The 22801-nt window shown below is 44.7% G+C and overlaps 1 protein-coding gene across 2 annotated transcripts; it reads left to right on the plus strand.

Annotated features, from left to right (window-relative positions):
- Positions 1 to 529: 529 nt before the first annotated feature.
- Positions 530 to 22547, plus strand: LOC8043695 (cullin-5). 2 transcript variants are annotated; one of them, XM_029987479.2, is made up of 16 exons: positions 530 to 587; positions 1501 to 1610; positions 3173 to 3272; positions 4914 to 5123; positions 9376 to 9614; positions 11940 to 12246; positions 12980 to 13087; positions 13165 to 13229; positions 14324 to 14456; positions 14698 to 14829; positions 17445 to 17568; positions 18150 to 18322; positions 18473 to 18634; positions 19545 to 19663; positions 20176 to 20299; positions 21228 to 22547. In XM_029987479.2, the coding sequence occupies exons 1-16, from the start codon at positions 570 to 572 to the stop codon at positions 21420 to 21422; spliced, it is 2319 nt and encodes a 772-aa protein (XP_029843339.1). In that variant the 5' UTR covers positions 530 to 569; the 3' UTR covers positions 21423 to 22547. The 2 variants fall into 2 exon arrangements, with proteins under 2 accessions (XP_029843339.1, XP_040078105.1); XM_040222171.2 differs by lacking the exon at positions 530 to 587 and adding an exon at positions 1098 to 1116.
- The last annotated feature ends 254 nt before the right edge of the window (positions 22548 to 22801 follow it).

Raw genomic sequence — 22801 nt, forward strand, 5'->3', positions numbered from 1 at the left:
CCACTCGGCAATACCGCGGCACATAACACGACAACTTATAATACAAGAAAGACCGCTGGAACCGACGCGACCGCTCCGAAAAGCGCCCAACAAACACTTGGAGGAACAAAAAGTAAAAACAAAAAATGAAATTGAAGAAAGCAAAAAGGCAAAAACAAACAAAACAAAAACTTTCGTCACTTCCGGTTTGTGTTGTTTTGCTTGTTTTTGCTTTTTTCTCTCAGCCAATAGGCGTTGCAACCTTACTGCGGCGAAACGCTCGTGAGATCAGTGGTGACGGCCATTGGTTGACACCTACATCTAGAACTGCGCGTTTTAATTTTTTTCAGGATTAAATAAGGTTCAGGGATATAAACCTAAACAAATCACAACTTAATTTTTAATTCACGCTTTTAAAATTGAATATATTCGTTCTACACTGTAAGATTGCGGTAACTCTCACTTTTTTCCATGGGACTACATAGGTGTCTATCCATGGCCGCGAGCCCAGCATCTCTTTCCGAAATAAAAATGATATAACCCGTTCAGCGCTCCAGTAATACCAATGGACATCAGCAGTAGTTGCTAGCATGGCGGCTGCGATAAAGGTCTGTAATGCTCCTGCCCTCTTCAATTTAAAAATAATCCCACGCCAGAAAGATCCACCACCTTTCTCCTACCGTTTGTCGTGTTGACAGGGCGTTCCGTGTGCGGTTCCTCGAACATTATAACCGCAACGCCACGTACCAAAAGACAGCGACTCTTAATATGCCGGTCGTATTAGGTTTAAAACACCCAAAAAAGCAACGGCAGCTGATTATTGCAAGCACCAACACCACAAAAAAATGTGCGTGACGCTCTCGCCGAAACCACAAGGGACCGTAAAACTTGGGCTCTCGCGAACCGATAACACGCCAACTCGCGCAGTAACCTCTGTAGCGTTTCGATAAAGGAAGTGCGATCGGAAAGTCTGGCGATTTATTGCTCAAGATCGACTGCAGTAACTCTCCTGCCCTGCGTCACAAAGGGGATCCCGGTTCAGATCGGATTCTCGGTACCTGGCTGGCGCTTGGTATTGTTTTCGCAACGGAAACGGACCTGAGGTTGCGCTGTGAGCGGGTCTATTTTGGTGAGATGGTGCGCAGCAACTGTCACCAAACTCTCGCGTCTCGGCGGCCTTTTACGATTGTGACTCAGTAATCTCAGCTTTTGCTTTCTCTTCAGCGTTCACCCGAAGTTTTTCCTAAATTACTTTTATAATTGACGTCGAGCGTCTTTCGAAATTTCTTTCTATTTTGCATTTAGGAGTAGGTGTTTAGTGTTCAGCTCCGTGCAAAAGTCAGCTCCCAATAACTCGCAAATGTTCTTGCCATTTGGTGATCGCACGTTCTTTAAGTTCTGCTGCTTTCTTGTGTGCTTACTGCTAATAATCCGGATGTCATAGAGTGTCCGTGGCTGTGTTTTCGGTTTGTTGGCGTGTGTAGTTCAGGATGAGGTTGCAACACTCAACTTTATTTCCAGGAAAAATCTCAGCTGCAATTTGACGAACGGTGGCCGAAGATGCGGCCGACGATACTGAAGCTGCTTCACCAGGATCCAATCACCAGAACCGAATGGCAGGGCTTGTTCTGGTGAGCGCGTGATAAACATGCTTTTTCTGTTTTCTTCTCGTGTCCCTGTAAAGGTTAAGTAATTGTGTCCTGTGTATGTTTAGACACTGGGAATTTAGTCAACCCCCATAGGCGTTTGGTGTCTTTGTTGTAGATGCGAAATTTAGCAAGTGCAGTACCACCGCTAGCCCGGGGTCTGTAACAATATACGACTGCATGCAGGTATGATACTCATTCAGATCGAAATGGGCAGGGGGTAGGGATGGAACCCAGTGTTCCTGGGTTCTGCAGTGCCAGCTTTTGCTCCACAAGCTCTGTGGACAAGTGTGTTAGCACACTTGGCCACTGATCCCGCCATGTCACTGCACCAGCCTAAGCACGAGTTTGAGCGTTCAGCCATCATTCTTCTGACATGGTAAATTATTTGCCCCATTGAGGAAATAGTGTTTCATAGAGGCGCTAATGAGTCCTTGTTATGTGTTATCTCCGAGTGAGATTTCTGTCGCTTTGGCGACAAACAACAAGCTTGCTTCTGCAAAGAGTGACACAGAAGGTTTCAGCAAATGTGACAGCATACAGTAAACTTTCTTCCGAATAGGGGCCTCTTCGAACACAGGATACCAGGCAGCCAGCTTACCGAACTCCCAAGAGATACTGGGCCAACTTTCGCTGGGCCGTCAGAAGAAGTTGAAAAAAATTCTAGTTTTAGATTTTGTGACCTGCAAAACTTGTGATTACAAGGGAGGGGCCATGACCCAAAGACGACGGTCCTCCCGTCTTGGCTAAGTAATGCCATTTCTGCCAAGGTGGCCATGGCCCTGCAATTAGTACAAATGGGCTATCTTTCGGTGTTTTTTAAAAAAATAGCAAATCGTGCCAAAAATAGGGGGCGGGTTATCTTTCGGGTATTTTGCATCTCTCGCGATATTACTGTAGTCAAGTTGGTAGCAGGAATTGCAGTTTCTTTTCTGATAGGTCTAGTTATGAGGTTTGGGACAGCTATATATTAACGAAGAAAATGTGAGGGGGTGCAAGTGAGGTCGTGTAAGTTTATCAGTATAGAATTATTGGAGGCTGTGGTGACAATCTAAAATCTACAGGAAAAATGCATTACATCTGGTTGACAGATCACTTTCTAGATTAAGCCATTCTAATGTCATATCATAAATGGGGTCCAGACTAAAGCAAATATGATGATCTTGTCATTCCATTGTCTACATTTGGCTAAAAACGCGAGTCATTGCTTGTCTGAGGAATGTTTTAGTGTCAAGATTTTATTTCAGCCTCCAGAGTGCTCGGTGAAGGGTTTAAACTTTTTGATCGTTTCTTCATTGGGAAATTCTTCTAGTGGATGTTCCGTATTTTGAGTCGTTAGTAGATCCAAACTTCTTCAGAAAGCTTACTTTTTGGAGAAATTGACAATCCTTATTCTGAACCTTTCCACCGTTCTGATTATGCATGGGTTTTGCGCGTAACTTAGTGGTCCCGTGATTTCACTTGACTCGTCTGTTAGTGTCTCACAAAAAAAAGCTCATGGGTTTCCACTAACTTTGTTTGCCTTTCTTTTCCTTCCATGTCTGTAGGGACATTCATGCCGTGTGTCTGTGGGATGAGCGAGGTCCATCCAAACTCTATGCTGCGCTTCAGGAGGATATCCTGGAGTTTATCAGCATTGCGCAGAGGGTGAGAAAACCAATGTAGGGTTTAAAACAAAAATATGTGAAGTATCTGCATTATAAGAGAATACTGTCTCTGCTGTATCATCTTTCTCAAGTCGAATGTTTCGAAATTAGCAGAGCTTGTAAATATTTATATGTGGAATTAAGCTAAGTTGCGTACCGCAATATCCCGAGACATAGCCCACCTAAAATCGATAGCAAATAGGATGAAAATAAGGGTTAGCTAACTTTCAATGTGGCATAAAAGAAATAAAAAAAAGTTGAAAAAATGCTGATTTTAGATTTTGTGACCCTCGAAACTTGTGATCACGGGAAGGGGCAATAAACCAAAGATGAATGTCCTTCCCAGTCAGCAATATTTGCTTAGCTCCTGCCGTAGTTAATTAACACCGTTTTCCTAAGGTCACCGTTGGCTAGGGGTCCTGCAATAGGTGACCGGCGTTTGGCAACTTCCGGTTCCTTAGGAATTTTGTTTCACAGTTCACAAACAGCGACAATGAGCTGCAAGCCTGTGCAAGCATGGTCCTGAAACCTCCAGACTATAGTTTTTAGAACCGTGCTTAGACAGCTCTCGAATCATCGTTGTCGTTTGTCAACAGCTAAACAAAATTTTTGAAGGAACCAGAAGTTGCCAAACACCGCTTACCTACTATTGAAAGTGGATTATGTTTTTGTGTTTCTGAAAAATATAGCAAATCATGCCAAAAATAGGGTTGGGCCATCTTTCGGGGATGGGGCATCTTTCGGGAGGGATATTATGGGAAGAATATTCTTTGTGATCTTTTTTAGGGGACCAGACATATTTTGTGCAGCATGTGACAGTTGAAAAATGGAATTAGGAGTAAAGGGCAAGTGGTACTCTCCTGATCCTTAATCATATCAGAAGGACATACCCAGGTGAAGGTACTTATTTTTAATGAGCCATTTTTTTCAGACAGAAACCATGCTTTTGTTTAAAGGTACTTTGCCTTATTAGTGGTCGCATGTAGTATTTACCCCTTTTTTTGTTAAGAAACAAATTATGCAGACATCTTGAGACCCCACTTTGAAAGGCATTGCAGCACGGAGTTGTTGCACATTTACGTTTAATGACCGTGAGGAACCAATGACGGTTAGTGACACTGATTCCACGAAACCTTGACATTGTTACATAACTTAATTAATGGCTCCATCACACCTGGTCTTCTCATTCTCTTCACTACAACATTTCTGGGCTGTTTCGTCATGAACCGCCTGCTGGAGACCTAAGGCAATCTACTTGATGATGGTGATTATGGTGTTTCGTGTATAGTTTGCAAAAAATACTTCTGTGGAAAAAAAAAAGTTTTTTTATAGTCTGCCCCTGGCACGTGTTATACATATTCCACATTTTAGACATTTTCCTGCACAACACACCTTGACATATGCCTTTTTTATGAGCTCACAAACAAGCTTATATCTTACACCAAATCATCATTAACATGCTCAGTCATCGACAAAATCCGTCACATCTCGCCATAACAAAATTTCTAGAAAAAAAACAACTGTGTGTAGTCCGCACCTGTAGATGGACCGCACCACATAAAATTACAACTTTTAAGCATGTATAGTATGCTACTATAGTCCGGCAAATGTGATAATCGTGCCAATATCTGTGTCCCTGCAGCGTGTCTTAGAGCACCAGGAGGACCAGGCCCTGTTGAATGCCTACATCAGGGAGTGGCGCAAGTTCTTTGTCCAGTGCAGTTACCTGCCCATGCCCTTTGGGCAGCTGGAGACGGTGCTTGCGGGCAAGAGCCCCAAGAAGGCAGAGGAAGGCCTGGTGCGCAAGCTCATGCTCGACACCTGGAACCAGAGCATCTTCTCAACCATCAAGGTGGGTGTGCCCCCCCTTCGTTAGAAACACCATCCTACCATGCAGAGCAAGGTGCTTGTTCTGTTTGTAGTGGAGCACACCTAATCTTGCATTGTTTATTTTTCACAAAGAGAGTTCTTTATCTCCACATTCTTGGTTGGGTTCATTGGCACACTCAGGATTTTCGTCGGGGTAGGGGGTAGGGGGGGCAGCGGGAACGGGGGGGGGGGGGGGGGGGGGGCGGCGGCGGCGGCGGCGGGGGGGGGCGGCGGCGGCGAGGCGCGGGCAAAGAAGAAGGGTTAGAAAAGCTATGCGAACTTCAATGTGCTGTGTTGAGATTGCCATGCTGCATGTGCAACCCCGAAATCAACCAGTTTCGGAATTATTTCGCCTGTACAAATTTTTACAATCCGTGGTGTAGTTACCATGTGGTGAATCTTTTGTGGGACAAATTGTAAACGATTGTTTTAAAATCGCAAAATTGGTGAAGCGTAGGTCTTAGTATACTCCATTTCATGTAACTTTGGAGACAACAAAAGCTACGGCTCGTGCAATCCAATGCGAGCTATCAGTGCCAATTACGTGTCTTTCCAGTGTGGCCATGGGAGGTGCATGGCCGCACCTCCCATGGCCCTCATGTACGAGAAGAAAACTCTGCTATCTAGAGACAAAAGTAATTAGGTATTGAAAAAAAAAAACAAGAAAACTTCCAGTAATGTAATTACTATCTGAAAATTAATAAAATTATTGACCTAAATACCCAGAGAGAAGGACAAAAAAACATTTAAAATGTTACTCTTAAATAATTATAAATTATAATTTAATCTGATGACTTCAGCACACAAGTTTGGGCAACAAAAGGATAATGATACCGAAATAGTCCTACGTACTGACTTGCCGGTGTAGATCCCGAGGTCGTTCGGATGAGTAGCTTCAGGGATTGGAAAAGGCCCGGCACTGACAGGCCTCAAAAGAAAAAAAAAAATGGTGTTTTGTTTTTTGTTGAGTTATTTATAAGTAGGGACAGGTAAAGAGGGAAGTGGAAGCTCCTCCCACCTCTTTCCACTTCAGCAGAAGGAAAACTGGAGAGGAGGTCGCCTCCTCTGCAGCGTTCGCTTTGCCAAACGGGAGAGACGTGGGAGGAGCTTCCATTTCACTCTTAACCTGTGACCGACCATTGGCCCACAGATTTGTCTGACTAATAATAGCAGCAAAAAATAAAAGGATGCTTATTGCATTGACTATTGAGTACTGTACTAATCAACATGTGTAGCAGTGGCAAGTGAGCTGCCTTGGCAAAAATAGAGCAGGCCTCAGCGGGCCCATGAAAATTGACTTTCAAGCTGGGCCGGGCTTCTAAATTTTGGCCTATGCGAACATCTAGTTGTCGGTCTCTTTGAAACAGGTAGCATCTGATAGCTTTACATGAACCGCCAAATTGCTTTGGCAATCCCCACACCTGGCGACAGCTCTCACCGTCCCCCTCAATAGATTTCAAGAATTGAAAACCTCGTCAACTATATAGACGCTTTACACACGCGCCAAATTACAGCCGCCATTGCTGACCTTCTCTTGTCTTACCGAGATGCCGAGCAACTGAAACGCTAGTTGACGATCCTCTACAAAGACCGATGCTTTAGAAAAGGACACAGCTGAATCTAATGTGGCAATAACCTAACCTGCTATAGTAATGATGAAGTGAAACAAACGAAATAAGAGGAAACAAAAACTGAAGGTCAGTTATGGCGGCGTCCATGCACAGCTGCTGCAAAGCGTCTATACATGCTTGTGTGGTCGAGCACAGCATTTCTGCCTGCCTGTTTTGTGTAGTTTTTTTTTTAATTGTTTGTTATGTTTAAGAGGGGGGAAAGTGGAGAAGAAATGCATGCAAGCTGTGGATGTGTCCCGACGAAAAATAAGATTGAAGATGGGAGGTGACTTTTATCAGAAGAAATTGGAAACCTAAACTTTAAAAGCCTTATTGAGTAAGAACTTCTATCTAAACAATGTATTAAATTATTAAATTAATGAAAAATACTTGGCACTTCCACTGCACCTGCTTGTTTGTCCCCGCAACACTTATTATAACATTTGAAACACCTCACTCACCTGTTCCAGATTAGCAGGTCCCAAATGTTCATCCATTAGTTATACATTTATTGAATCAAAATGAAGCCTATGAAATATACGGCAAGAATCTGAAGGCTGCCACACTCTTAAATTGAATGCCAAAGCGACTTTTTAAGCAAAATTTTGTTGTAAATACCGTATTTACTCGAGTAATAGCCACACTTTTTATGAAAACCTGAGGGTTTGTTTTCATGCGGAGCACGCGGACTGCCAATCACCGTGATCGACAGCATGATTCCAGCGGCTTACAGGACAGAGATAATGTCTTTGTGCGATGATACCATCTGTGAAGTTTGCATTTGTATAGAGAATCGTGTTCTTGATCTAGTTATTCGCTATGTTATTTATGCGCAATGCGATGATTGGCTGTATATGTGCTTTGCGGAAAAGTAGACACAAGGGCCTTGTTCATAAATAGTGTGGCTACTACTCAAGTAAATACGGTAAGTACACAGGTATAATAGGTGGTGCATTTGTTTAGTAAGAGTATGGAATGATTGGTTCACTTAGTAAAAAAGCATAGAAAAAATAATCTTCATTTTCTACTTTGATTGTGGCTTTTTTTTTTTTTTTTTTTCTACTTTGCACTTGGGATCAGTTGTCCCAGGACTATTTTCTTCTACACCCGCTTTCTGTGCTACAGAACAAATTGCTACAAATGTTTGCTGACTAGCCATAATGAGGAATAGCATGTTCTCACATATGTCTAAAACTCCGACGATGATAGCGAATGGAGTGAGCAGACTGAACTTCGGAAAGGTTCTGACCCTTCAGGCAGAAATGTCTTTTTTTTTTCTCTCACCCTACCAACCTTCAACGTCTAATAAAAAAAAAATTGCTTTAAGTGGGGGCTTGAACCCCCCCCCGTCGGTGCACCACTGGTTGGGTTTCAAACTTTCTGACTTGCAACATTTATTGAAGAACGTGACTTCCTTTCTCCATACAATGGAATTCGTTTTATGCCTTCCTATTGTCATTTCGTGTCTCTACAATAACAAGGCGATCCATTCCTGGGATTTTCTAACTTTTCAATCTGGAGGAACCCTTTCCTGCCCTAATGGCTGAGGGACCCCTCCTGGTGTCGGCATTGACACATTAAAACTGTGCAAGAGTTGTTAAACAATAACGAACGTACTATGGAATGTTTGGCTCGTGGTTATGCATCAATGAGTGCTTAAACTGGAAAAGCACGTTACTTAGGAATGGGGATGGTTGAGAAAATTTAGAAGATGGGGAAACCTATAAGTGTGCTCTAGGAGGGCACTCTAGGGAACCGGTAAGGGTACTCTAGGAAATCCATAAAGGGTCTTCTAGGAAACCCCTGTGTTTCTAGAAACCCTGTTTGAGAACTTACTATCCATTTCGTTATAGTAGAGGCACTGAATAGAAGTTTTGCAGATAAAGAGAAGGTTACTGTTGTGTTGGTTACTCTACCTAGTTATTAAACAACTGAACAGTTAACAGCGCACAAAATTTGGTGTACACATTTACTGGCTCTGTGTGCTTACTGGCTCTGTGTGGGGGAGAGTGGCTGTGTCTGGGTACACAAACGAGAGTCCGAGCAAGAGGGGACTCCCGCCTTTCCATCTTCTTGAACTGTTTGGAAGAATGCTCGATTTATGAGTTGCGGAGGAAAGCTAGACAGGAAAAAGTTGGAAAAGCATTTCATGACTCCTTTAAGGTGTATCTCCATGTCGCGAAGATTATTCCAAAGCTTCAACTTTGACCTAAACCGCAAAATATGGTGCCCGCGAAAATATTGAGCTCACATTTTACACCTTAATCCTCATATGAACCAAACCATTTTCATACAAAATGAAGAGTGGGCTAACTTCGTGTGCAATCAAGAAAAATTAAGAAAATTCAATTTTTGTATTTTGTGATTGGTCAAAATTGTTATTACATTGGGGGCCGATGAAGCATTAGATGACTGTTCTCTTCAGTCAGCCGAGGCCACCATTGGCTCAGGCATTGCAATTATTAGACATGGGCTATCTTTCAGAGTTTTTCAAAAAGAACAGTAAATCACGCCGAAAATAGGGGTGTTATTTTTTGGGATATTACGGGAGGTAAATACAGGTGCACCGTTGGCACATCTCGAGACGCATTCCACAAGCGCCATGGGGGTTCTGTTCGTGTGCAGGGCCGCCTGCAAGCCAGCGCCATGAAGCTGGTGCATGCAGAGCGCATGGGGGAGGCCTTTGACTCCCAGCTGGTGGTCGGGGTGCGAGAGTCCTACGTGAACCTGTGCTCCAACCCAGAGGACAAGTTGCAGATCTACCGGGAAAACTTTGAGCGGGCCTACATCGACGCCACCCGGCAGTTCTACCGGGCACAGGCGCCCCAGTTCCTTGAGGAGAACGGCGTTCAGAGTTACATGAGGTGTGGAACAACCTCTCAACTCTTCCATCTCATCCCTTTCTTTTTTTTTTTCTTTGCTTCGATAATTGACAATTGTGCTTTTGAGAGGTAGTTATGTGGATGCCATCTGATTAAGCAAAAGCTAGCAAATAAAAATCTTGAATGTTGTGATAGTTTTCCGACGATAGAATAACTAAACAATGTAGGCATGTTGCTGATAGAAGCTGCTCAATTTTCTTCCCATTTAACCGACAGACCTGAAATTTTGTTATGCACCCTCTAGCATGACTGCCAGGCTACCCTGTTAACCCTTTAACCGTTTTGGACGAGCCTAGCTCGTCCATCTCGAGCCGTGCCCAAACCGTTTAGGACGACTGTAGCTCGTCTGTCCTGCGTCGTTCGTCCCTTCGCCGTTTTAGACGACCCAGGCTCGTTCATAACGCAGTTTGAGATGCTGCCGACAGATGGCAGCACAGGAACGGCAATTTTGCATCCGTTTTGTTTGTGTTTTGTCTTTTTCTTGTTTTGGTGGTGATTTGTGTAGCCCGGGCCTATCCAAAGGGAAAAGAAAAGCTTCTTTTGAGGAAGACTTCGATAGCGACATGGACACTGACGTCTACTTGTGTTCTTCAAGTGAAGAAGACAGTGATTATGACGTCGAACTCAGCAGCTCCTCGGACGAAGCGGAGGACGACGACGATCCAGATCGTGCTATTGCCAATGCTCGGCAGTGGTCGAAGATTGTCATGAACAGTGCTGCACCAGCACCCCCTCGGTTCCCTTTTCTCGGCAGGCCGGGTAAGACATTTTCGGTTCGATCAACCACTGACATGCTTGAGTACTTTGAAGCTTTCTTGGACAACGGCTTGGTCTCGCTGATGGTTAGGGAAACCAACCGATACACTGAGCAAAAACTCAACGCCAGCCAACTCCGCGAGCATTCTCGCCTCAAGCAATGGGTACCAACAACTACGGAGGAGATGCGGGCATTCTTGTCGCTCCTGCTGTTGCAAGGGATTGTTCGAAAACCGGAGCAAGAGTGGTACTGGTCGAAGAACAAGCTTCTGCACATGCCCATCTTTGGAGAAGTGATGAGCGGTAACCGGTACCAGCTCAATCATGAGGATGCTTCATTTCGTCGACAACGAGAGCTCGGCCACTAAGGCTCTATGTGTAATTCCGTGTTTCGAGCTGTATCACATGCCCGCGAAGTTGCCTTAGGGGCCCAGACAGCCTTCCTTTTCATTCCGGGTTTTTTATTCTTTTGTTTTAGTACGAGTTAGTTGAACTTGTCCCCAAAAACAAAGCATTTACAATCGACTCCAATAAAATGTTTCTGTTTGCTCTGTCGTTCAATCATAATAGGGCTTTATGCCTGGAGTAACTGAAATCATGAGATAGGAAGATAAAAAAAAGAAGAGGTTTAGGGTTAAAAATGCCAAAAATGAATAACAGTTAAGGGGTTAATTTCATTACTTTAAGCCAAGGGTTCAAATGTTGACCCTCCCAGGGGGTGTGTCCCCTTAAAGGCTGACAACCGGACTTGAGATTCTGCAAGGCAGAAGATCCTCCTTGCCATGGGGCAGAAGGAAACGGGCACCGGTGGACAGGGTAGAAGGGGAGAGAGGAGGAAGTGAGGGAAAAAAGCGAACTGGTCCTCGGTCTTTAAGGTTGCAGTAGCTGTTTATATAAGACCAACACGAACTGGTGCTATGCATTGAATACGAGGAAAGAGTGCAATGGTGGTGCAGGCAGAGGTTGCGTTGCTGCGAAGTATTTTATGAAAATGGCAGGGGGGAAGCGGATGGTTTTGTGTTGGAGCTAGCATTTTTTATGTGGTGTCTTATTCTAGCCATTCCTCAACTAAAATGGTTTTCCTAAGTTAAAAAAGAAAATTTGGCACCCACTACAAACTTGTTCCGCACGTTAGCGAATATTACAGGCCGTGGACACATCGAAATACACTTTGTGGTGCTGTTCCTTGACACCTAGAGAATCGTCGGGTGTCATTATCAAAAAATGCAGAAAATACATTTTCATGTGTCCAAGGGCAATCTCAGCACCAGGATGCATGGCTGATTACAGTCATATGCTTAGGCTCCGACCAGCTCAAATATATAGGTGCTTTCATCCGAGGGCACACACCCCTTCTTTTTCTATCTCCGTTTTCTAAAGTCTGAATCTTTTCGTTTGTGACGTTGTTCCATCTATCATATACACGCGCGAAGCAACAGCTTGTTCTGGGGTCGCCAACTGCCCTTCTCGGCTTCCGTGAACCATTCACCGGAGGCTGGAGCAGAGGTGAATCATGCGGAAGGGTCTGAGACGGCCATTCTTCCGGCGCAGGTATGCCGACCAGAAGCTGAAGGAAGAAGAGCAGCGTGCGGCCAAGTACCTTGAGTCGCAGCCTTCCGGGTCGGTGCCCGCCCTGACAGAGTGCTGCGTCGGGGTGCTGGTCACTGCCTTCCGGGAGTCCATCCTGGCAGAGTGCCCTGGCATGATTCGGGCAGGGGAGACTGCCCGCCTCCAGCTCATGTTCTCTCTGATGGACCGGGTGTCCGACGGAGTCTTGCCCATGCTCAGGGACCTCGAGCAGCACATCCAGTCGCAGGGTCTGGCAGACATGCTCGCCTCGGCCGACGTCATCACGCAGGTGCCTGCCCCGTGTTTCCGTTTGGTCGGGGTCGGACACGCCCTGACGTGGCTGTGCGCCAGGTATCGCATTGACAAGAGAGCTCAGTTGGCCTGGCCACCTTGATTGCTATCACGATATATAGGCTAGACGGCATTAGCTACCACCCTGTAAGAAAGGTGTTGGCGACTTCTGCAAAGTCAACGACACCCGGCGGCTAAAACATGAAGCTGTCGCGGCAAGTTCGCTTGCCAGCATTTTCGAGCGGATCAGATATATTAGCAGAGCCTGGTGGCCTAAAGACAAAGCGACACGCGTATGTTGCTTGTGGCATACCAATGATAGTTTTGTGGAGGCCGATGGAAGGGAGACGTTGGTGCCTGCCTACTTTGGTGGCATGGGAGCTGGGCAATTCGCAAGTTGAAGGCTAGTCCCATGTAAGCATGATTCAATCTGGGACCAGTTTTGGAAGGACATTGCATGTCTTAGCGATTTGGGCAATAGACACTCTGTTGAGGGAGCTATGCAGTGTTGAGGCACATCTGCAACACAAAGAGTCCTTCAGACAGGTTCATGAGATTACCACACTTTTTGTCAGAGGGCTCCGATAATGATGATATTTAATGATCTGTCATCGTGCCCTTCATAAGCAATTTTTTACCCGTAATGGAAGAGAACAGTAAAATGGTATTTACTCTATTTTACATGCACGCATCATTTTGACTAATCATGATTGGGTAATTTGTGCATGCAGGATTCTGAAAAGTATGTGGAACAACTGCTGGACCTGTTTGAGAGGTTCAGCCTGCTAGTCAAAGAGGCGTTCAACGACGACCCCCGGTTCTTGACCGCCAGAGACAAGGTATGACTGAGTCCCCTCTCACTGAACTGTCCCCCTTCATCAGAGCTCTTGTGTTTTTACCCGCTGCTTCATCCCAGGCATTCAAGCAAGTCGTTAATGATACCTCTGTGTTCCGCCTAGAACTTCCGTCCAAGCAGAAAGGGTGAGATGTTTCATTTTACGGTGAAATCAAGTTATGCATACCCTGCATGCTGCATAAACAGGTTAGACATATGCACTCCTCCCTTCACACTTGTTTGTAGTGTTGTTTGTGTAGAGGGGTATCAGAGTTGAATATGTCATCCAGTACTGATATGTTTTCTCAGTGGTTAGGTACTCTATCAAATATCTGTTGCGAGGCTGTGCCACAAATTGCCAAGTTCTTCAAGTTTTATTTGAAGTTTGTCTGACTCATTTCCATTGCAATCATTGTGTATGTGTTGATACTGTCCTGGACGAAGGCGACGAGACAATGAATAATGAACTGAAAATAAAGGTTCAATCGGCAAACTTGTGTCAGAAACAAAAGGAAGAACAAACGCCGAGAAAGCAGCAGCGAGCGTCAGTGGCAGCGGCAGCGAGCGACGGTGCGTCGGCGTGACAGCTGGTTAATGCAAGAGTGAATCAGCGAATGAATCGGCAATACCACTCTCGGCTGCTTATCGACTACACTCGTCATCTCGAATATTCGACCTAGAATGTTCGGAGTTAGCTAGGGCAAAACTGACTAGGCAAGGTCATTCTGGCCTCCTTATCTTTTCACTCGGGGCAAGAATAAACACAAAACTTCTAGATGCATGGAGAAGCATTTCTTCTCAATCATGCACATGGCAATATATGCAGGTTGACTCTCCAGAAAAGGTACTTGTGTACTGAGCATCGACCCGTCGCCTGTCAGCAGGATGAACTTATTTTTTTTTCTTAGTTCAGAGCAAGTTGTGGCTTTTGCCTTTGTTATGTTTTGTGCATACAATGTAACAAACTGTCCCACACTCTTGTGACAGGACTGGAGCATGTCTTTCCTGCACACCTTCAGGCCTAACTGCAACAATAGGTATCTTTTTGGATAATTAAATCTGTTTAAAATGATTTCTGCTGGAGTGAGAAGTTGAAACAGTTTGAAAACTTCATTGTTCCCATGTTCATTTAGCGACAGATGACACTGAGGAGTCAGAACCTCTTTAAAAAAGCTCTTCTCACGTGGATCACCATGATTCTTAGAGTTGGACTGTTTATTTCTCCTGGTGGTGATTTCAGGGTGGCCAACAAGACCCAGCCAGAGTCTCGCTGTCCCGAGCTTCTGGCGAACTACTGCGACATGCTGCTGCGCAAGACACCTCTTAGCAAAAAGCTTACCTCGGACCAGATTGAGGCAAAGCTCAAGGAAGTGGTCAGTAGAACTCGTCTCTACTTCTATGTTTTACAAAAACCAGCACTGACTATGGTAGATTTGACCAAGCTGGCTTTTATGAGTGCAAAATTTTTCTTGCAAGCACATTTATGCACACTGCCATTGTGACTAAAAATGAACTAGATACTGCTACTCCTAGGGTTGATTGCCAGTGTGAAGATTTGGAGATATCTGCTGAGAAGAGGCCACCAATTTTTCCCACCTTTGCTTTCCTTTCCAGCTTCTGGTGCTGCGGTACGTACAGAACAAGGACGTGTTTATGCGCTACCACAAGGCCCACCTGACACGGAGGCTTATCCTGGACTCTTCTGCCGACAGTGAGAAGGAAGAGAACATGGTTGAATGGCTTAGGGTGAATACTGAATTGTTAATTACTTTCGTTAGAGCTTTACTAAGAAAAGTTAATTTACAATCTACCTTTACTGCCATGGGGGCGAACGGAATTAGCCACCAATGCTATACTGCCGTGCACGCAGCTGGCCAAGTAGGCAGTGTGCCCGTGGCTGAAAGGTTATCGTACTTGGCTCCCACACAGAGAGCCGAGCTTCGATACCTGGCCGCGGTTATACCTTTTTGTTGTTTCTGTGTATGTCGTGTTCTGATAAATTCAAGAACCCTGTTGCTTATTCGAGGTTAGAATATTCTGCATGCCGAACCTTATACACCGATTGTTCCAGAAGACCACGCCTGTACATAGTCTCGGCCCAGCGTTCAATCTTGCTGTTCCATCGCCATCGACGCTAGCCTTTTTAGGGGCGAAGCTCCTTAGGGTCTAGCCTTGTCCGTCCGGCGTCCGTGCTCTCATCGATTGCCATCCCACCTGTCTTCATAAAAAAAGAAAAAATGTTTGCGCAGTCGACAGGATTTGAACCTGTGCGGGGAGACCCCAATGGATTTCTAGTCCATCGCCTTAAAACCACTCGGCCATGCGACTGCGGGACGAGTAGGGGGCTCTGAGATGTGGTAGTAATTGAAGAGCTCGGGTTTCTGTCATGGATAAAACTTTGCATGTAGCCGCTCCACGTCTATACAGGAGAGGGCACTGCGGTCAAGTGCGTGTATAATTGCGTTAAACTTTGCTTGCATTGGCTCAAGGTTTATAGACGAGAGGGCGCTGTGGTCAAATGCTCAAATGCGCATATAACCACGTTCCATACCACACATTCTCTTTCTGACATGGACCGTTGACTTAAGCGGTGGAGATGCGTTTCCACGGCTTCTAGCGGATCCAAGCTGATCCGCTAGAAGAACCACTGGCTCTGCATTTCACTGACCATAAAGCAATAATAATGAAGTCGAAAGGCAACCCGGAACTCAGCACTATACTCCGTTTCACCTTACGTTGTACCGCAGCGAAGGCTAGAAGCCCGAGCTCATAGCGTTGGCACCTGCCCTTGGTGCACGAGAGCTTGTGCCGCCGAGATGTGCCATAGAGGAAGGAGCTCGCGCGTTTAGCCTTTCCTGCGGTACAACACAAGGTGAAACAGAGTATACCTATGAGCAATAAAAAAAAAATCAGCACCATCAGCTGATTTTTTGGGAGCTTCGCCCCAATCAACAACTCCCAATCAACATCAGCTGATGTTGATTAGGAGCTTCACCCCAATCAACATCATTCACCACGTGGAGATGCTGTCATTTTTTCTATTTTGCTTTGGGGACAAGTTCGCCCTATTGAACATTTAGTTTGCTTCAGTTTTCATTGCCTCATCAATTGTCATTCATGACAGTATGAAGAAATAGGTTTGTAGAACAGTAAAAGTGTAGGGGAGAAGCTAAAAGCCCGACCACAGGTATCTTTGCAATTCCTTCATAGCTATGTGCATGCTTTATAATCTATCAGTGAAATATATGCTTTTCAAAACCACATCGACATTGGCAGCTGCCAGGTTTCAGTCTGCTTGCAGCATGTAACATGTGATTGAACTTCAGCCCAAAGCCAAGTGCCTGCCGTCATGGTAACTAGAATAAGATCCAAATTGAGCACTGATGAAGCACTCATGTCCATTACCTGCTTAGATTATGCGACTAAAATATAGTCACCTTATGTAATGGTGCAGCGGCGAGTTGGTGCCACATATTTTAGTAAATGGTACAGTCTTCTAATGCTGCAGTGGACTGTACAGTTGCAAGCATATGTCTCAATCCACCTAGTGGCAGACAAAGGTTGAAGAACATTTTGGTGGAACCTTTAAGCGAAAAGGTTATCTTATTAAAGAGTTTTAGAATAACATACGCAATTTTAGCGCACGCTAGTGCTAAATCTAGCGCTTGTGTTAGTGCACACTACGTAAGAGTGTTTTAGAATAGCTATTCTCTGCCGCGATGCCCAAGCATCTTGCGCTTGCAACGCCACCGAGATGCAATAAAAATTTTTATTTCACACACGAAATGCTGTAGCTGGAGGGAAAAACAAGTTTTTATACTCTCAAAGTAACATTTTAGATTTGTTTAAATATGAGAAATCAACGTGAATGGTCAATTGATCGTGTCCTGTTGCGTCGCCTCGGCAAAAGAGGCCTCACCTTCGCCGAGAAACGTTCACGCGTCGCAAGCAGCAAATTTTTGCCGTTCGTTGCTCACCTTGCAGGGTCTTCGAAAACATTTCTGACGTGCACCTCCTGTAGGAGTGCAACGTCGTCCTGTTTTGAAAATTGCAAGGATGCCGTCGACGTCGCACTCACGACGCCACCAAAGCGGCCGCAGTCGCGATCCTGGGAGCCGCTATTTTCTAACTGTGCTCGTCTTGGCTTTAGCCAACTTTTCATCACAAATTCTCCTTGGAGGAGTGCAAAGACACTTCGCATATGCGCGCAATTTCTGAAAAATAGCGTGCACATAGCATTAACCGCAGTTAGGTTTTGGCACATGCGCAGTGGTGATGACGCTATTCTTTGCGTACGCAAAACTTTAGCATGTGCTATTCGAAAACTGCCTATTGTGAATTTGTTTCTGCCTCTTTCCCAGGATGTGGGCATGCCAGCCGACTATGTCAACAAGCTTGCAAGGATGTTTCAGGACATCAAAGTGAGTGAAGACCTCAACCAGCAATTTAAGGATGTCCACAGGAACAGCAAGGGGCTGCTAGCTGGTAAGTGAATTTTCATCATACTTGTGAGCATTGTTTGTTCTGGAATTAGCTTATTACTTATATTGTTGTTTGATCGTTAATAGATCACAGAAAGCATCGGGTGAGGCTCGTCGGGTATTTCTGAAAGTATGCCACACCAGGCACATTTCTGAGCAGTTCAATTATGCTGTACCCAAAATAAGTGCGGGGAACGTGCGAGCTACCGCAGAACATTGGCGAGATGACTTGGCAGAACATATTATTCCGTCTGCTCTATAGCATTTCTGCTTTAAAAAGCATTGTTTGTTCTGGAATTAGCCATTACTTATATTGTTGTCTCATCGTTAATAGATCACAGAAAGCGTCAGGTGAGGCTCGTCAGGTATTTCTGAAAGTATGCCACACCAGGCACATTTCTGAGCAGTTCAATTATGCTGTACCCAAAATAAGTGCGGGGAACGTGCGAGCTACCGCTGAACATTGGCGAGATGACTTGGCAGAACATATTCCGTCTGCTCTATAGCATTTCTGCTTTAACAATCTATTTATGTGAGAGAGCATTCTGGCGGAATGTGAACCGGGGCCTCTCTCTCATTCTCTAGATTCCATCAACATCAAGATCCTGAATGCCGGAGCTTGGGCCCGTGGCAGCGAGCGGGTTCAGGTGTCTCTCCCACTCGAACTCGAAGATTTCATCCCAGAGGTGGAAGACTTCTACCGGCGGAAACACAGCGGCCGCAAACTGCAGTGGTACCACCACATGTCCAACGGAACGGTACGCTCGGGCCTGTTTTTGTCCTTGTGGGTCAGCGAAGCTGCTCAATTTCTCCGATCTCCTTTGGCCCTCACCGCCTGCACATGTCTGTTTTAAACATGGTTGTGTTAACGAGACTGGCTTGGAATTCCATCCTGTGCCCTTTTCCAGATAACCTTCTGCAACCAGGTTGGCAAATTCGATCTGGACGTGACCACCTTCCAAATGGCTGTGGTGTTTGCCTGGAACCAGAGGCCATACGACCGCATCTCCTTCGAGAACCTACGGTTAGCGACGGAGCTACCCGACGCAGAACTCAGGAGAACTCTCTGGGTATTTTGTGTTTTCTCGTCTTCTTTTTGATTCCTTCTTCGTCTTTTGTGCTGCCATTGCCATCACTGATATAAATACCCACAACTTATAGCTAGCGTTCCTTGTTTTTGAGGTTTGTTTCCTTTTAATTCGGGAGTGTATTTTCTTGGTTTATTTGTTCTCAAAGAGTTGGCGTCTTCCAGCGTCATACAAAATCTCGGCGTTTACTGGGGCATACTTTAAAGAAAACCGGGCATGGGCATGGGGTTCCCCAACTTCCAGGGAATGTGAATGCATATTTAGAAAATTTCCCAGTGTCAACAATAGAAGGAAACAAGATATAAGTGGTGTTCCTGAAGAAAGAAGCCACCTTGTCCATTGTACTGTAGAATACCGCACATCCGCCCATTCCACATTAAGCGCTTATTTTTGAATTTGTAAGATCCGAGTAAATATGCACAGTACATTGATATGTAAAATTGATGACCGGACAAGCGCCCATCCCCCATTTTTCGCGATTTATCTCTAAATTTTGAGTGGGCGCTTGCCCGGTATTTTACGGTAGGTTTTGTTCTGGGTCACCACAAGATAAAGCCGTAGATGAACAGACCTCCCTGTGAAGTTTGGCTTCCCTTTACTCAAGGACAGTCCCACTTGAAAATTTTCTGGTTTTCCGTGATTTGGATGAACCGGTTTGGCGGTTACTTTCGAGCTTTATCGGTATAAGTACAGTGCAATCCCCTTATAACGATAATGAAAAAACCCGAGAATTCAATCATCATAACCAATGATTGTTGCATCTGAACTAAAAACTCTAGAGACTGATCGTTACGAGCAGTACATTGTTATATGCAGTATTATTATAAGTGGATTGCACTGTGTACCAAAAACACAAAACCCTACTTATAGTGCGGTGCATTTATTGTTGCAGTCTCTGGTTGCATTCCCCAAACTGAAGCGGCAGGTGTTGCTGTGTGGATTTGAAGCCAAGTCCCCCAAGGACTTTGAAGATGGCACCCTGTTCTGGATAAATCAGGAGTTTGGAGTCATGTAAGCTTGCCACTCCACCACGAAAAAGTGAACCATCTTTGCAGATTTGAATTCATTGGAGCGAAATATAGTACAGTGAAAGGATTCGCTTAGATAGAAGATAAGCTTCTTTATATGTGAACAGGGTTGAGAAAAAAAAGAGAAGATTTGAAATGGTGCAGCAGTACCGGTTGAAAATTATGCAAGTGCCTAGGATTATTCGAGTTAGCAAGAATAGCAACGATTATTATGGCAATGTGAGAACGCTCACAAGAACCAAGGTATTTAATTAAGGTACTTTACACTCCACCTCTGTGCTCGGAGAAGCCCAGTGAGCGGACTCGTCCTTTTGAGCTTCGTTTCGACCTTTAAAAAGATTTGTTTAGATTGATTATGTTTTTGATGGACTTTACATACTGGATATCAAATACAAATACAAAAGAATATGCATTGTGCAAAATACCCCTGCCCACTTCAAAGTTTGGTATCTATCTTGTAATAATGTACTCAGAGCAGTGTGCCCCTCCTTGCAGCAAAAACGGCAAGGTGCAGAAGCGTGGCAAGGTGAATCTGATTGGCCGACTCCAGCTCTCCACCGAGAAGAGCAAGGAGGAGGACAACGAGAGCATTGTACAGCTCAGGATACTCAGGACACAGGTGAGCATGCACGGAGACCTTCACGGTTGGACATCGGGCCACGGAGCATTGTTCCTTTTGAAGTGACAGCAGTTATAGATTGTTTTGCTGTTTACAAACATGAACTGCCGCTTGCATCCCAAACGACTTCTGGTCGGCACCGTCTTTGCGAGCCTGTTGAGCTTGCTTATGTCACCAGTGCTAGAAAGCATAAATGCTACACGGACAACGAGGTTGGAGATTTAACGAGGGCCTTCGGCGTTACAAAAATGTTCGAAAAATTTTAACAGGTCTCGCGCTTCTTTGTTTTTTTGGCGTTCACCTGGAGAGGCGGGGGTTAAATGTTTATATGAAATTTCAAGCAGCGGTATTAAAGTGGGCTTTGTTCATTCTTTTTATGAACTGCAAGTTCTGTGGAACATCAAAGACTGGAGCACCGCTTGGTGGCATTTGTCATGAAAAAGGTCTATAGGCTCTCTCCCCCACACTCAAAATGTTGATGTGAGGCATTGTAAGGTGTTCATCGTCGATATTGCTAAATGCTTGAAAAAGAAAATCCCCGAAACTTGCCATAGTTTTCTTAGGATTCAATCCCAGGTTTGCCGATTGTGAAGAGAGCACACTACTACAGAGCCAAACCAGCTGCTTCGATGCACCGCCTTATAAACGGCACGCACTAAGGACAGCTGCTTATACAAGTCTCGTGCAGCTTCCACTAGATGGCCGCAGTTGCGGGTACTTTATGTTACACCACACAAGTCTCGTGCTGCATTTGTAAGAGGGCTTCCACATGTATAAAATAAAAGAGCACGTCACTCTCGGAGCAGACATTGGCGATGGTTCCTCCCCATGAAGCGCAAGATATACAGGGATAGGTTAGGATCCGATAAGGTGTTGTCCCTACTGTGGATTCATGCAGAACTGCTCTTTTTTTTTCCTTTCCCTGCAGGAGGCAATTGTTAAAATCATGAAGATGCGCAAGCGGATTACTAATGCCCAGCTTCAAACTGAACTGGTGGAAATATTGAAAAACATGTTCCTGCCTTCCAAGAAGATGATCAAGGAGCAGATTGAGTGGCTCATAGAGCACAAGTACATGCGGCGAGACGAGGAGAACATCAACGAGTTCATCTACATGGCTTGACGAAAGCAGAGCCCTCGGGGGGTTTGCGGATTGAGACGCTCTAGGATGTGGAATGGCAGTGTGTACTTGTGGGCTGGCTGTGTGTGCACGCTACAAGAATTCTTTTGGTCTGTTTTCTTTGTGCTGCAAAGTCTATTACGTTTGTGCGCTATTTATAGAGGGGAACACCTTGAGACGAGCAGGATTCCAGATTACCTCCATCTGTTTGCCGTCTCGGCGAGGCGGCATTGCATAGGGGGCGTAAGAGAACAAACATAGGAACCAAGATCCAAGTGAAATTGTGCATTGTTTGTTTGGGAGTTGTTACGTCTTTGTGATGGAAAAGAGGATTATAATGTGCCTGGTGAGTCGCCGCGAAGTGTGCCAATGAAAAATCGAAACTCAAAAAAGAGGGACGGCGAAAAAAAAAATATATATATATTTTGCCACAATTTTTTTTTTTTCTGCTGCTTTTTTGGTTTTAGATTTTCGCATTGTTAGGCTTCAGTGTTCACCGGTTGAACAGTGCCCTTTCGTTGATCGAGTGTTCACAAACATTATTTTTCAAGTAATGAAATGTGGAGGAGCTAAAGAGGAAGATTTTAGAGTTTTATGTTTCTCTTTATCAACAAAGGTGTGTAAAGATGCTTCAGTTTATTTTGGTTACGATGTATAAGTTAGGGTTATGTTTTCACATGGGCTTGCAAACAGACCGCATATTTGATATATAAAACCCAACCTGTATATTATGATATTGGAGGGTTGAGTTGGACATTGATGTGGTTGCCTTTTTTTTTTGCAAGGGCATTCTGCAGACGAGCCAGATTCTAGCTTGAGACAGACTTTTGTGTGTATCACACTCAGCCTTGCCAAAATTCTTACAACTGCCATTTTGTTGGTGTTTGAAATGTGTACTACTCGCCCTGCATAGCAGAAGCTTCAGGACATGTGGACTCTGTTTTTTTGTACATATCTATTTATTATCACAACCACCAGCCCTTTGCTGACTGATATAACTTATTTTTCCTGCTCATTTCGAAGCAGTATTCGCCTCTGTAAAACAAAAGAGAGGTGGCAAAGGTGTCAGAGGTTAGGCGGTGTTGTAAATAGGTTTCACATGTGAATAAATCGAAACTTTTGCTTGTATTACTGTACTGTGATTCCCTGCATGAAATGCTGCTCACACCACTATTCTTTTTAGTAGGAGTGTCGCAAACATAATGAAATTCAAGCTTAACCCGATTCAACTTTTCAAAACTTTGGGGACAAAGTTCAGCTGAAGTTCGACTATCATGCGCATGCATGATGGTCGAGGTATTGCACCATTCCTCGACCTGGTGGAGGAATGGTGCAATACTTATTGGATGTATAATTTTTATTAAAAGCTAGCTAAATCATCA

The sequence above is a fragment of the Ixodes scapularis genome, unplaced genomic scaffold, assembly GCF_016920785.2.
Source record: "Ixodes scapularis isolate PalLabHiFi unplaced genomic scaffold, ASM1692078v2 PGA_scaffold2__306_contigs__length_199485367, whole genome shotgun sequence".
Lineage (NCBI taxonomy): Eukaryota > Metazoa > Arthropoda > Arachnida > Ixodida > Ixodidae > Ixodes > Ixodes scapularis.

What these genes read in the sequence shown, in the direction of transcription:
- LOC8043695 (XM_029987479.2), top strand. An exon ending in TTATCAGCATTGCGCAGAGG is followed by an intron (nt 3,273 to 4,913) that starts GTGAGAAAACCA and finishes GTGTCCCTGCAG; the next exon opens with CGTGTCTTAGAGCACCAGGA. An exon ending in TCTTGACCGCCAGAGACAAG is followed by an intron (nt 13,088 to 13,164) that starts GTATGACTGAGT and finishes GCTTCATCCCAG; the next exon opens with GCATTCAAGCAAGTCGTTAA.